This window comes from Neophocaena asiaeorientalis, unplaced genomic scaffold (assembly GCF_003031525.2).
Source record: "Neophocaena asiaeorientalis asiaeorientalis breed wild unplaced genomic scaffold, Neophocaena_asiaeorientalis_V1.1 scaffold211, whole genome shotgun sequence".
Lineage (NCBI taxonomy): Eukaryota > Metazoa > Chordata > Mammalia > Artiodactyla > Phocoenidae > Neophocaena > Neophocaena asiaeorientalis.
The window spans coordinates 1086380-1098604 of NW_020172824.1; the positions used below are offsets into that span (position 1 = coordinate 1086380).

A 12225-nucleotide genomic window follows, 5' to 3' on the forward strand; every position below is an offset into this window, starting at 1 on the left:
TCTCATTATAGCCATGTTTTCTGACAGTAGCCTTAAATATAAATATATGGCAACTCACACAGGGTTAATAATTCCAGCCAGAAAAGAAGAAAATGATTTATTTGTTGAACAGAATTGCCCAGTATTTCCTAAGATGTTGACAAACTGTTTTAAAAAAAGGTGTCAGAAAACTATTAGCTTGGTCCACAGGCTGTCTGATTTTATGTCTGAATTTACCTGCAATTGTAATCCTAGTACTGGAGTAGCTGCATTCTAAGCTGTGAGAAGGAAGTAAGTTGAGTCTTTCATTTTTATCGAAAACAAAGAATCTTTCAAGTCCTTGATATTGTTCAGTTATGGGCTTACTTCTGAGGGCTATTTCTTGTAATAACTAGGAAACAAAATATTCAACAAAGTTAAGTTTATTTTATCTCATCCACACAAACCAACACGTTCATTCACTGAGCACCTACTATGTTCTTGGCATGGATTCTGCCCACATCAAGTTTAGGTTCTAGTTGTGGAGACATAAGTAATAACACAACATTTATATAGAGTAAATTTGGAAAAATGCATAAACCACAATTACAGTAATAATCTGAAAGTTGCCATCAAATCTAAGGAGGACAGAAGTTCATGAAAAAAAAAGTAAAGTTTTCCTATCTCTTTCCTTTCCTTTATTTTCTTCCCTCAGTGTCTTTGTACATAAATTACTCTGGAAAATAGAGTCTCTCTCATATGCTGTGCTTTTGTATTAGTAGTGTCTTTGTCTATACATAAAATAAATTCAGAGACGAAAGTAAAATACTGATGGAAACAAATCTGATCTGATCATGGTCACAGAGAAAATCCAAGTTAACAAAACATTCACCATGAATAAAATATACCAGTAGGAAACTGAGGCAAGGGTGAGCTAAGTAATTTGTGAAGTTCATACAGGTAGAAACTAGCAGACCTAGATTTTGAATATATAGATCTGGCTGATCTGAAGCCTAGGCTTACTCCACCACCCTATGAATTCATATTTTGTTATGCTTTCATCCTAGGGAAGAATATAAATATGGGATTTAAAAAGTACATGGGTCTAGTAGGAAACAGATTGGAGACGTACCAGTGAGAGCTCTGGATGGACTTAAAATACAATCAGAGTGGCTATCAGTATTTAACAGTTCCCTAATGTATCTAACTAATGCCCAGATGCCGTCTGTTTCAAGGTGGTAATCACACAAAGAAAATTACGATAACTCTACTCAAATGTATAAATCATATAAATGATATTACAAAACCAAGCTAGTGACCAATAACGCACTTCCTTCAAAGACAAGTCCAAGTCCACCCTACTCATGACGCCTTCACTGGCTCTCCCAGACACTGATCAAAAATTCACAGGAATGGGCTTCCCTGGTGGTGAAGTGGCTGGGAGTCTGCCTGCCGATGCGGGGGACACGGGTTCGTGCCCCTGTCCGGGAAGATCCCACATGCCGCAGAGTGGCTGGGCCCGTGAGCCGTGGCCGCTGAGCCTGCGCGTCCGGAGCCTATGCTCCGCAACGGGAGAGGCCACAACAGTGAGAGGCCCGCGTACCGCAAAAAAAAAGAAAAAAAAAAAAATTCACAGGACCCCTTCAGCTCTAGTGGAGCTCATATTTGGATTAGACAATTGAAAATATGGAAGTTTCTTTTAAAGCCTAGGCTAACAGAGAACAATGAGAGTGAATTTGCTTGTTTGCCCAAAGTCACCAAGTTAACTATTGGAGGTTTCAGATTCAAAACCAAGAGCCCCCGACTAGTCCATGTTCTTCCTGGCACTTGCCCCTACCTCACTGCTGCTGCTTTACAACTTAGTACTCAATTCCACACCTTTATGAAGAACTCAATTTCTGGAAACTGAAGTGCAAAATGTACTGTCTTATACTCCATTTTGAAGTCAAGTAATGCCACTGCTTAAAATTGCCCCTACTGTCCACTCCTGAATTTTCTACTGGAGCAGAACTGATTTCTAAATAGTTTCTGCTCAGGGAATGGTTTCTACTAGGGCAGGGGAAGAGTAAAAGCAGTTCATGTAGAGTCATTAGGGATGAAAAGAAAGTAGATTCTACCACTAAGTGTAAAGCACTGTGGTTCTATGATATAATCATTTGCCACTTATTTTTTTTACAATAGTAGTATAAGAGATCAAAATTAGTAGTTTTTTAACATTTCAATTTTAATGATGAAATATATAGATATGTACAACACATAATATAACTTTCTCACACAATATCAGTAATTTAAAAGACTTGCTTCAAATATCTATACCAAAAATATATATATTAGACTTTATAAGTAGAATTTATTATATTATTGTATTGAAGTTGACATACACTATTACAATGTAAGTTTTTGACTATTATTTCATCTGAGTGTATCCATAAAAAGTTCCAATTATCTTAAATGTTTCCAAAAATGCTATCAGACTTATATTTACTCTATGTATCCTTTCATATTTAAATTTTAACATCACATTTTTGAGATGTATCCACATTAATAAAAGTAGCTATGTTTCATTCATTTTAATTGTTACATTGCTTTCCATTATGTGAATTACCACAGATAATGTATCTGTGAGTTTTGCCAAATGTCTTTTATTAGGTTACAGAAAATAATGTCCCCCCCAGGGCAGAGGTCAGGCAGGCTGACGCCCAGTATAAAAGAATTGGGTTCTATATGCTCAGAATTCCTCTCTTATAACACAGCACACAGCATGGGCAGGTGTCACCTAGCCCTCCATATGATGCCCTGTGGAAACTGGAAAACCAGAGTCCTTGTTTGTTCTCTTTGCAGAAATTCATTCTATGATTAATTGTTTTCTTCACTGGGGGAAAGGGAGAAGCTCAGCTGCCGTGGGCGTTGATTTGGGGGATCTGTTATTGGCTAAATTGTGGGAATGTCTTCCTAGAAGGGACTGGGGTTTACTTTTGCCAGATACATCACGGCATCAATAGACAAGGATCAACATTAGTGTTAATTTATTGGCTTGCAGATTCCAAGTAAGAAATGTACATTCAAACTCTAAAGCAAAGCTGGATTAAAGTCCAAGATTTCCATTTTTCAGATAAGGTATTTATTGACTTGGGCCAGATCCCCTGCAAAAATCAGTTTCCTTTCATCTTGTTGTACCTGTGAGTATGTCTCCTTGTGTATTCCTTCAGAGACTGAGCAGACTTTTAGGGATCTAAGGTTTTTGCAGAGGTCTCAATTCTAATTTCTCACTTTGAAAAGGAAAAAGACCTGTCACTAAGTGGGCATAGAAATCCAAACCCCTAAGCAGAAGTAGCAGCAACTCAATATTCATTCTTCAACTTTTTTGGTCCCTCCTTCAGTTTAGGCACCATGAAGATTCATTACAAATGACTGTAAAGTCTTGTTAAAGTGCTTGACTTCCTCAATTTCCAAATAATTTAACATTTGACTTGTCCAATTTCTAAATAACTTATTATTAATAATCATAATTACTTAAGATTTTTAGTACATAGAACAGAGATTCAAATATAGTTTTTAAATTTGGCAATAATGCAATAATGAACTACTTTATCTTTTTTTCTCTAAGAAGAAACAAAAACTACACCCCTATTTCTTTATTAGCCATATTCCTGAAGAATTACCCTTTCAACCTTATATTTACATTAAGGCACAAAAACTGGTTTTATCTACAAAACTGCATTTTTTTTTCATTTTAACCAGTGACTATAGAGTAGAAAGCTAGAAAGGATTTATTACAGTAAATTATTCATAATAATGAATTTCATTTAGAAAAGTAACAGCACTCTTACTATGGTGCATGAGGTGGGCCTTAAATTATTTGTCATAGAAAATCATTTGTTATAATGGCATTTACCATATTAGAATTTGTTCTGCAAGTCATTTATATTCTTTCCCATGTGAGTTACTCTTCAACTATAAGGTCACACATTTTAAATTCAATAGGAAGTAACATTTAAGAATATATTGTGTCAATATGAATTTTTTATGTTTATTATAAAATTTTTAATACAATAAACATAATTGATATTTACCAGTGGTGACTCTGTAGTTTTAGAATCTTCAGAGTTTGGCCTCTCATGCAGATTGCTAAATTCCAAGGATTCCTTGTCCTCTTGAGATAATTTCCCCTTAAAGGAGGCTTTTTCTAAATCTGTACTTGGCAAAGAATCCTTGCTCTCAAGTGATATGCAGGAATCGTCATACTTTTGACTACTTTCTATATCTATGCTGTCCTCTTTGAAATTTCTCTCAAAACAGCTGTTTTCCTCTAATTTTTCAGCAGCAGGAGAGTAAGCATCAGGATTCACGTCACCAAAATCTGCACTTGAAGTTCCTGCTGTTGAAAACACATATTTACAAAAGTTAAATAAATAAATATAAACAAATAAATTGATTAAACTGTTCACTAACCAAAAGTTCTATGCTATAAACTTTTATCATTAAACACTATTTTTTTAACCAATGTTTCTTTACTGAGTTCTCAGTGTTAAAATACTTTTACATGGCTTATGTTCATAAATGATAATTATATATATATTCAAGCTTAAATTATTTAAAGTAATGGAGGGGGACAAGATATTGTTTGTAATGCAATCTTGAAATTGATGCAAATTTTCATTTCAGCCTGTGGTTCAATTCCCACTTTCCTACCCTCTCTCCCACTCAAGTTTTATATCAGCAATTTATGAGACATAATACAGAGGGAACCCTATTTCCCACATTTTACCTCTTTTGCTTAGCATGACTAGTAATGAGGAGAGGGCAAAGGGAAATCTGCCAGATGAAAGAACAGCAGCATTTAGGGGCATAGAAATGTTTAAGCTGGGACACCTGCCTCTGAAAAACTACAAAATGAGCAAAATTATATTAGTCACCCACCTCATTATGTCTGCTTTAAAAAATCACTTGGTTTAGATCACTGGTTTTCAACCTGGCTGCACAATGGAATCATCTGAAGGTACTCTTTAAAACCGTCAGCGTATGGGCCTGACCCCAAACCTATTAAATCAAACACTGACAGTGGGACTTAAGCACTGTTTTTTGTTTTTTTCCCCCTCCACCAAGTTCTCCAGGTGATTATAATGTGCAACCAGGATTATGAAACATTGTTCTAGATTTTCTTAAGAATAAAAATTCTTTAAAAAGCTTTGTACCATATTGCTTTCATTATCTCTCTCTCTCTCTCTCTCTCTCTCTCTCTCTCTCTCACACACACACACACACACACATACACACACACACATTTATCCAGACTGAATACAGCTTCATCTGATTATCCCGTATTCTCTTTCCAATATACATGTCTTACCTCTATAAACAGACAGTGAAAATAGTAAAGGCTATGACTAAAATAGTCTCCAGTGATACAAACTCTGCCTTACAGCCCAAAGGACTTACTTGTTGCAATCAAATGTTTATACAATTCAGCAATTACATACAGTACTTAGAACTTCCACTTCCAATATCACCTCTTAAATTGCACAAGTATTGTGAGAAATGCAATAAGTTGTATGTCAGAGAAATATTTTATAGAAAAACTTTATAAAAGCTATTCAATTTAATGAAACTTTCATGGTAATGCTGTACTTTCCTACTAAACTTGAAAAGAAATTATCTGAATCTCATATTGTTGCAGATAGAGCTGCCATTTCCTACGTATAAATGTCTACAATGAACCTCTACAATATTTTTGCAAGATTGTAAAATTCCATTATTAAGATTTATTGCTGCTAAAAAGGTGAGAACACAGCCTCTTAATAATGTTTAAAATGCAATACAGAAAGTACAGATATGATTTAATTTAGTCTCATTAGAAGCCCTTTTAAGTCATAAAAAATAGATGTCTTGGTTCAACATTCAAAAATCAATTATTCTAACCTGTCACATCAACAGGATAAAGAAGAAAAATCACAGGATCATATCAATAGATGCAGAAAAAGCATTCAACAAAATCCAACACTCATTCATGATAAAACCTCTCAGCATACTATAAATAAAGGGGAATTTCCTCAACTTAATAAAGATTACCTAAAAAAAAAAACTACAGTTAATATCATAATCAATGATAAGAAACTAAAAGCTTTATCTCTAAGATCAGGAACGAGATAAAGATGCCCACTCTTACCACTTCTTTTCAACATTGTACTGGAAGCCCTAGCTAATTCAGTAAGACAAGAAAAGGAAGTAAAAGGTGTACAAGATTGGGAAGGAAGAAATAAATCTGATTTTGTTCACAGATCAGATGATTGTCTATGTATAGATCCAAAAGAGTTGACCAAAAACTTCTGGAATTACTAAGTGATTATTGAATGGTTGCAGGATATAAGGTCAACATACAAAAGTCAATTGCTTTCCTACACACCAACATGAACAAGTGGAATTTAAAATTAATAACACAATACCATTTACATTAGCACACAAAAAATTGAAATACTTAGGTATAAATCTTAAAAAAAAGTAAGATCTACATGAGGAAAACTAGAAACCTCTGATGAAAGAAATCAAAAAACTAAGTAAGTGAAGGGCTAGTTCATATTCATGGATAAGAAGACTCAATTTGTCAAGATGTCAGTTCTTCCCAATTTCATCTAAAGATTCAATGCAATCTCTATCAAAATGCCAGCAAGTTACTTTGTATATATTGACAAAGTGATTTTAAAATTTATATGGAGAGGCAAACACCCAGAATAGGCAACGCAATGTTGAATGATTGACACTATCCAACTTTGAAAATTATCACACAGCTATAGTAATCAAGACAAAGTGGTATTAGCAAAAATATAAAAATAGATCAATGGAACAGAATGGAGAATCCATAAACAGATTCACTTAAATATAGGCAACTGATCCTTGACAAAAGAGTAAAAGCAATACAGTGGAGAAAAGATAGTCTTTTCAACAAATGGTGTTGGAACAAGTGGACATCCACACATCCCCAAATAAATCTGGACACAGACCTTACACTCTTCACAAAAATTAACTCAAAATGAATGATAAACCTAAATGTAAAATGCAAAACTATAAAACTCCTAGAAGATAGGAGAAAATCCAGACAATCTTGGTTATGGTAATGACATTTTAAAATACAACACAAGGGCTTCCCTGGTGGCGCAGTGGTTGGGAGGCCGCCTGCTGATGCAGGGGACACGGGTTCGTGCCCCGGTCCGGGAGGATCCCACATGCTGCGCAGCGGCTGGGCCTGTGAGCCAGGGCCGCTGAGCCTGTGCATCCGGAGCCTGTGCTCCGCAACGGCAGTAGGCCACAGCAGTGAGAGGCCCGCGTACCGCAAAAAAAAAATAAAATAAAATAAAATACAACACAAAAGGCAGGATCCATGGAAGAAAAAATTGATAAGCTGGACTTCATTAAAATTAAAGACCTCTGTTCTGTGAAAGACACTGCTAAGAGAATGAGAAGACAAGCCAAATACTTGGAGAAAATATTTGCAAAACACATACATAAAATACTATTATCCAAAATATACAAAAGAACTCTAAAATTTTCAACAGTAAGAAAACAGACAACCCAATTAAAAAATGGGCAAAAGGCCTTAACAGACACCTAATCAAAGAAGATATATATGGCAAATAAGCATATGAAAAGATGCTCAACATCATACATCATTAGAGAATTTCAAATTAAAACGAGATACCACTATACAATTATTAGGATGGCAAAAATCCAAAACACTGACAATGCCAAATATTGGCAAGGGTTTGAAAAACAGGAAGACTCATTTGCTGTTGGTGGGAATGAAAAGTGGTAAAGTCAATTTGAAAGACAGTTTGGTGGTTTCTTACAAAATTAAACATACTCTTACCAACAATTGTGCTCCTTGGTATTTACCGAAATGAGTTAAAAACTTATGTCCAAACAAAAACTCAAACATGGATTTTTATAACAGCTTTATTCATAATTGCCAAAACTTGAAAGCAACCACGATGTTCTTTAATAAGTGAATGTATAAATAAATTGTGGTACATTCAGACAATGGAATATTATTCAGCACTAAAAAGAAGTGAGCTATCCAAGCCATGAAAACACATGGGGCACCTTTAAATACATATTATTAAGTAAAAGAAGCCAATCTGAAAAGACTATTGTATGATTTCAGCTGTATGACATTCTGGAAAAGGCATAACTGGAGACAGTAAAAAGATCGGTGATTGCCAAGGGTTAGCAGGGAAGTTTGTGTGAAAAGGCAGAGCACAGAGGATTTTTCGGGCACTGAACCTACTTTGTATTATTCTATAATGTTGGATACAAGTCATTATACATTTGTCCAAACCCAGAGAATGTACAACACCAAGAGTGAACCCTAATGTAAACTGTGGATTCTGGGTAAAAATGATGTGTCTATGTTCATTGATTTTAACAAAGTATTGTTAAGTAATTTGTACTACTCTGGTTTGGGATGCTGATAGTAGAAGAAGATATGAGTTTGTGGAGTCTGAGGGTATATGGGAACCCTGTACTTTATGCTCAATTTTCCTATGAACCTAAAACTGCTCTAAAAAATAAAGTCTATTCAAATAAATTAAGTATCTTTAAAGTAACACTTAATGGGCATTTGTATTCAGCATTTTCCCAAAGGCAATTGGAACTCCATGCTCCAGGTAGGTTAAAAATACCTTCTGGCTTAGACCTGGAGCCCTGTAAAGTCCTAAATTCCCATGTGGGTATAGTTCATTGTCATATGATTTAGAGGCTTCGTAGCTGAAAATGTTAAAACCAGCATGATGACTACAAATCACTGTTCTCTACCATCTGTTTCCCAATGAAAAGGTAATCATCAGTTTTACAACTAGTCACTTTAAATAATGATCTCTGGCATCTCTAAAATTCTTCACATAAGATATATTTATTGGTTTTTCTGAAAATCCTAAGTAGATAATATAAAATCCTAAGTAGATAAAAGCAGATTAGAAACAATCTAGTTCCCATATTTTAGTTTTGGAAAGTGAGATCTAAGAAAGGAAGTGACATGTTCAAGGTCACACAGCAACTTAAGGCAGAAATGAAAACAAAACCTGACTCGCAGGCCAGGATACTTTGCTATGACTGTCTTTAAATGATGATCTCAGCATCTAGAAATTAAAACCAGACATTAGCACACAGTATTCTAATCTATAGATCCCAAGGGTACTACTAGTAATAACAATGTAGATATATAAACAGATGATTTGTTTTGGTTTTACCACTAATGTGAAACTTTACACAAACTTAAATATTTTAGGAAAAGATTTAGTGCAAGGGAGGGAGGACAAAAGTGTCAATCAGACTTTTGTCACTAAAAACCCATCTATGTAATCCTTTAAATGCTAGCTCAGTCCATAATAACTTTTAGAGTAGTCCTATACTGGCTGCTTTTTCCTCTGGATACAAATACCATTGTCCATTGACCAAAAAGAGTATTTGATAGAAAATTATGTATTTTCAACCAATTTTCTCCTGAGGACTAAATCTTCTGGGTTTAAAATGAACAGCAAAATAGGCAAAGCTTTTACATACTGCAATACCTATTGGTTTTATTAAGTTACTAACATTCACCATTAATAATATTAAGCAACAACAAAAAAAGTTACCTTTTGAGTCATCTTTACAATAAGAAGTGTTGTTGCTCAGATGAAGATGTAAGAGGTGTGTTTTTCCCTTGGTGAAAATATGATGTTGATGGATGTCATTTTCATATAGAAAAGTATTCTGATAATCATGAAATGTGCAACTTTCATGTTTAGGGACAAGCAAAAGAAAAGAGTTGAAAGAAATTATATATAAAAAAGTTAAAAGACCCAGCTTATTAAAATAAATACAGTAAAACCTTAAGGGAATAGGGTTATTCACATTAATTTAATATCTGCTTCAACGTACTGTGGACAATTCTGAACTACAAGTAACTAAACAGTATTATGAATTTAAAGGAAATAGGCAACTGGGACAAACCTGATTTAACTACAAATTTTTAATTGACAGTTTCTTGTTAAAAATATTCTGAAATAGGGGTTCCCCTGGTGGTGCAGTGGTTGAGAGTCTGCCTGCCGATGCAGGGGACACGGGTTCATGCCCCGGTCCGGGAGGATCCCACATGCCGCGAGTGGCTGGTCCGTGAGCCATGGCCACTGAGCCTGCGCATCCGGAGCCTGTGCTCCGCAACGGGAGAGGCCACAACTGTGAGAGGCCCGCGTACCACCAAAAAAAAAAATATTCTGAAATAAGTTTGGTTTCTCATGGTCTTTCTTCTAAAACTGGAGAGTTATCTTTCAATCTCATCAAGCTCATGAAATCAAGGTTTTATTGCTTAAATAAACTTTTTATTTGTTCATCATGAACTATATGAGTTCAAAAGCCTTACGTGCTATAGGTTCAAAAGCCTTACATAGCCTTATGTAAGCTCTACATAGTACCATCATAAAAACTCATGGATTATGCTTAACCAAAAAGGTCCTCTTGTGTCACTAATGATGCTTTATGACTCTTAGAAAAGACACGCTCTATGGGCACCTCCAAACCCAAGATGCAAAACTATTGCCAAACTGTAATCAGTAACTTTCTCTGCCTTGTCTAACATGGAGGTCAAAGACTTGTGATAAGATATATAAAAGAATCAAGTTTGAGAGTAGAAATCCATTTCCTTAGGGATATAGTAGTGCATATAAACCTCTTATATACTGACCAGAAGGTTGTCTCCTGCCAAAAGCACATTTGCTGCTAAATATCTGGGTCTATGTGTCCAAACGTGGGGCTTTTTGGGTCTGAGGGCATCACTTAGGCCCACTGCTGCTCCAAAATGCTGACAGGGGCCTAAGGTGATCTGAACATACAAACAAAGAATCGGTGTAGGGGCTACTTAATAGGAACTTCATTCTGCTGTTTACCCAACTTAATGCTTTGTAGTCAAAACGTGAAATCCTAGCTAAAGTTTCAACAGCAAAGAGGACTTAGAATAATTTTTAGCATTACTAACAGATACAGCTAGATATTATTTTTCATTTGGAAATGACAAAATTCTAAAAAAAATTTACAAGCTGAATCATTATGATTCATTATTTAATTTATCACACAGTAAAATCTACCTAGGAAGTAATCTATAGTTTGGGGGATTTTCTTGTCTCTCAACTTATTAACGTACCTGTTTTTATTTAGGGTTCATAACAAACTGAAGAAAAATCCAAAGAGTATCTTTGGAGAAAGTAAGGAAGTTCATATGAAATATATGACTTGGGAGGCCATTTCAAATAATAACAATTCCTAAATACAGAAGCATCTATTAAATAATCCAGATATTAGGTAAGAGTATAAACATATCATTATAGATAATTTTCTAATTACTGAATGCTGATAAATATTAGTAATATTGTACCCAAATTTAAACATGGCTTAAATAAAATATATTCTAACATTAAAGTCACATTTTTTTAATGTTGTGAATTTCTCAAGAGATAGTTAATGTTTTACGAGTTTTTAATAAGTATCAAAAGTGAATTAGAAAGATCTTACCTTTGTTGACTGTCTGCAACTGCTAACTCAACTTTATAAGGCACGACATTTCCCGGTTCTTCAAATTCTGCTTCATCAGTCTTATTAAACGCATGTTGTATAATATTAGTATGTTCAACAAATTTATAATACATTAACCAGCTAATTTGTGCATAATATTTAGAGAATTTTTTTTCTCACAAAGAAATGTCATGAGCTCTCTGACTATATGCCATAGAGCATTAGTTCTAGGAGAACTAAACAAATTCAACAGATATTTGCTGAGGGCTTTTGCTGTGTCAGTACATTTATCACTACTATCACACCCAGAACCAAATATAACAACTTAGGTTTTATTTTGTAACTACTAAGCGCCAAGTAGATCAGTGATTAAGATGTTTTTCATTCTTTGGCCAGCATGTCATACCATATGCATCAACAATTTAATGAAGGGCACACACAAATACACATGCATGTATGTATTTATTTGTTCAGAATCTTCTATTTATCCAGAGCAGAAATAAAAATGTTGCCAGGCATACACACACACACACACACACACACACACACAGCAGAAGCTATTAACCTCGAGAAGAAAGTAGTACTTAAAAAGGTACTTCCTCATTGTAGTCCTTCTCTGTGACAACCATAGTAAGAGCAACGCTGAGGACAGTGGGTAACTCAGCTACTAGAGGACTAGAAAGTCAGAAATGCACTGAGTTTATCACAACTTAACCCTTCAGCCTGGAG

General features: G+C 34.9%; 1 protein-coding gene across 1 annotated transcript in view; it reads right to left on the bottom strand.

Annotated features, from left to right (window-relative positions):
- Window positions 1-12225, bottom strand: part of ZBBX (zinc finger B-box domain containing) — a 112005-nt gene that overhangs the window by 17527 nt on the left and 82253 nt on the right. The window contains exons 13-16 of the mRNA XM_024741894.1: window positions 11497-11576; window positions 9585-9724; window positions 4032-4336; window positions 217-370 (exon numbers count right to left, since the gene is read on the bottom strand). Of these exons, the coding sequence (XP_024597662.1) occupies window positions 217-370; window positions 4032-4336; window positions 9585-9724; window positions 11497-11576 (679 nt within the window). The remainder of the gene's footprint in view (window positions 1-216; window positions 371-4031; window positions 4337-9584; window positions 9725-11496; window positions 11577-12225) is intronic.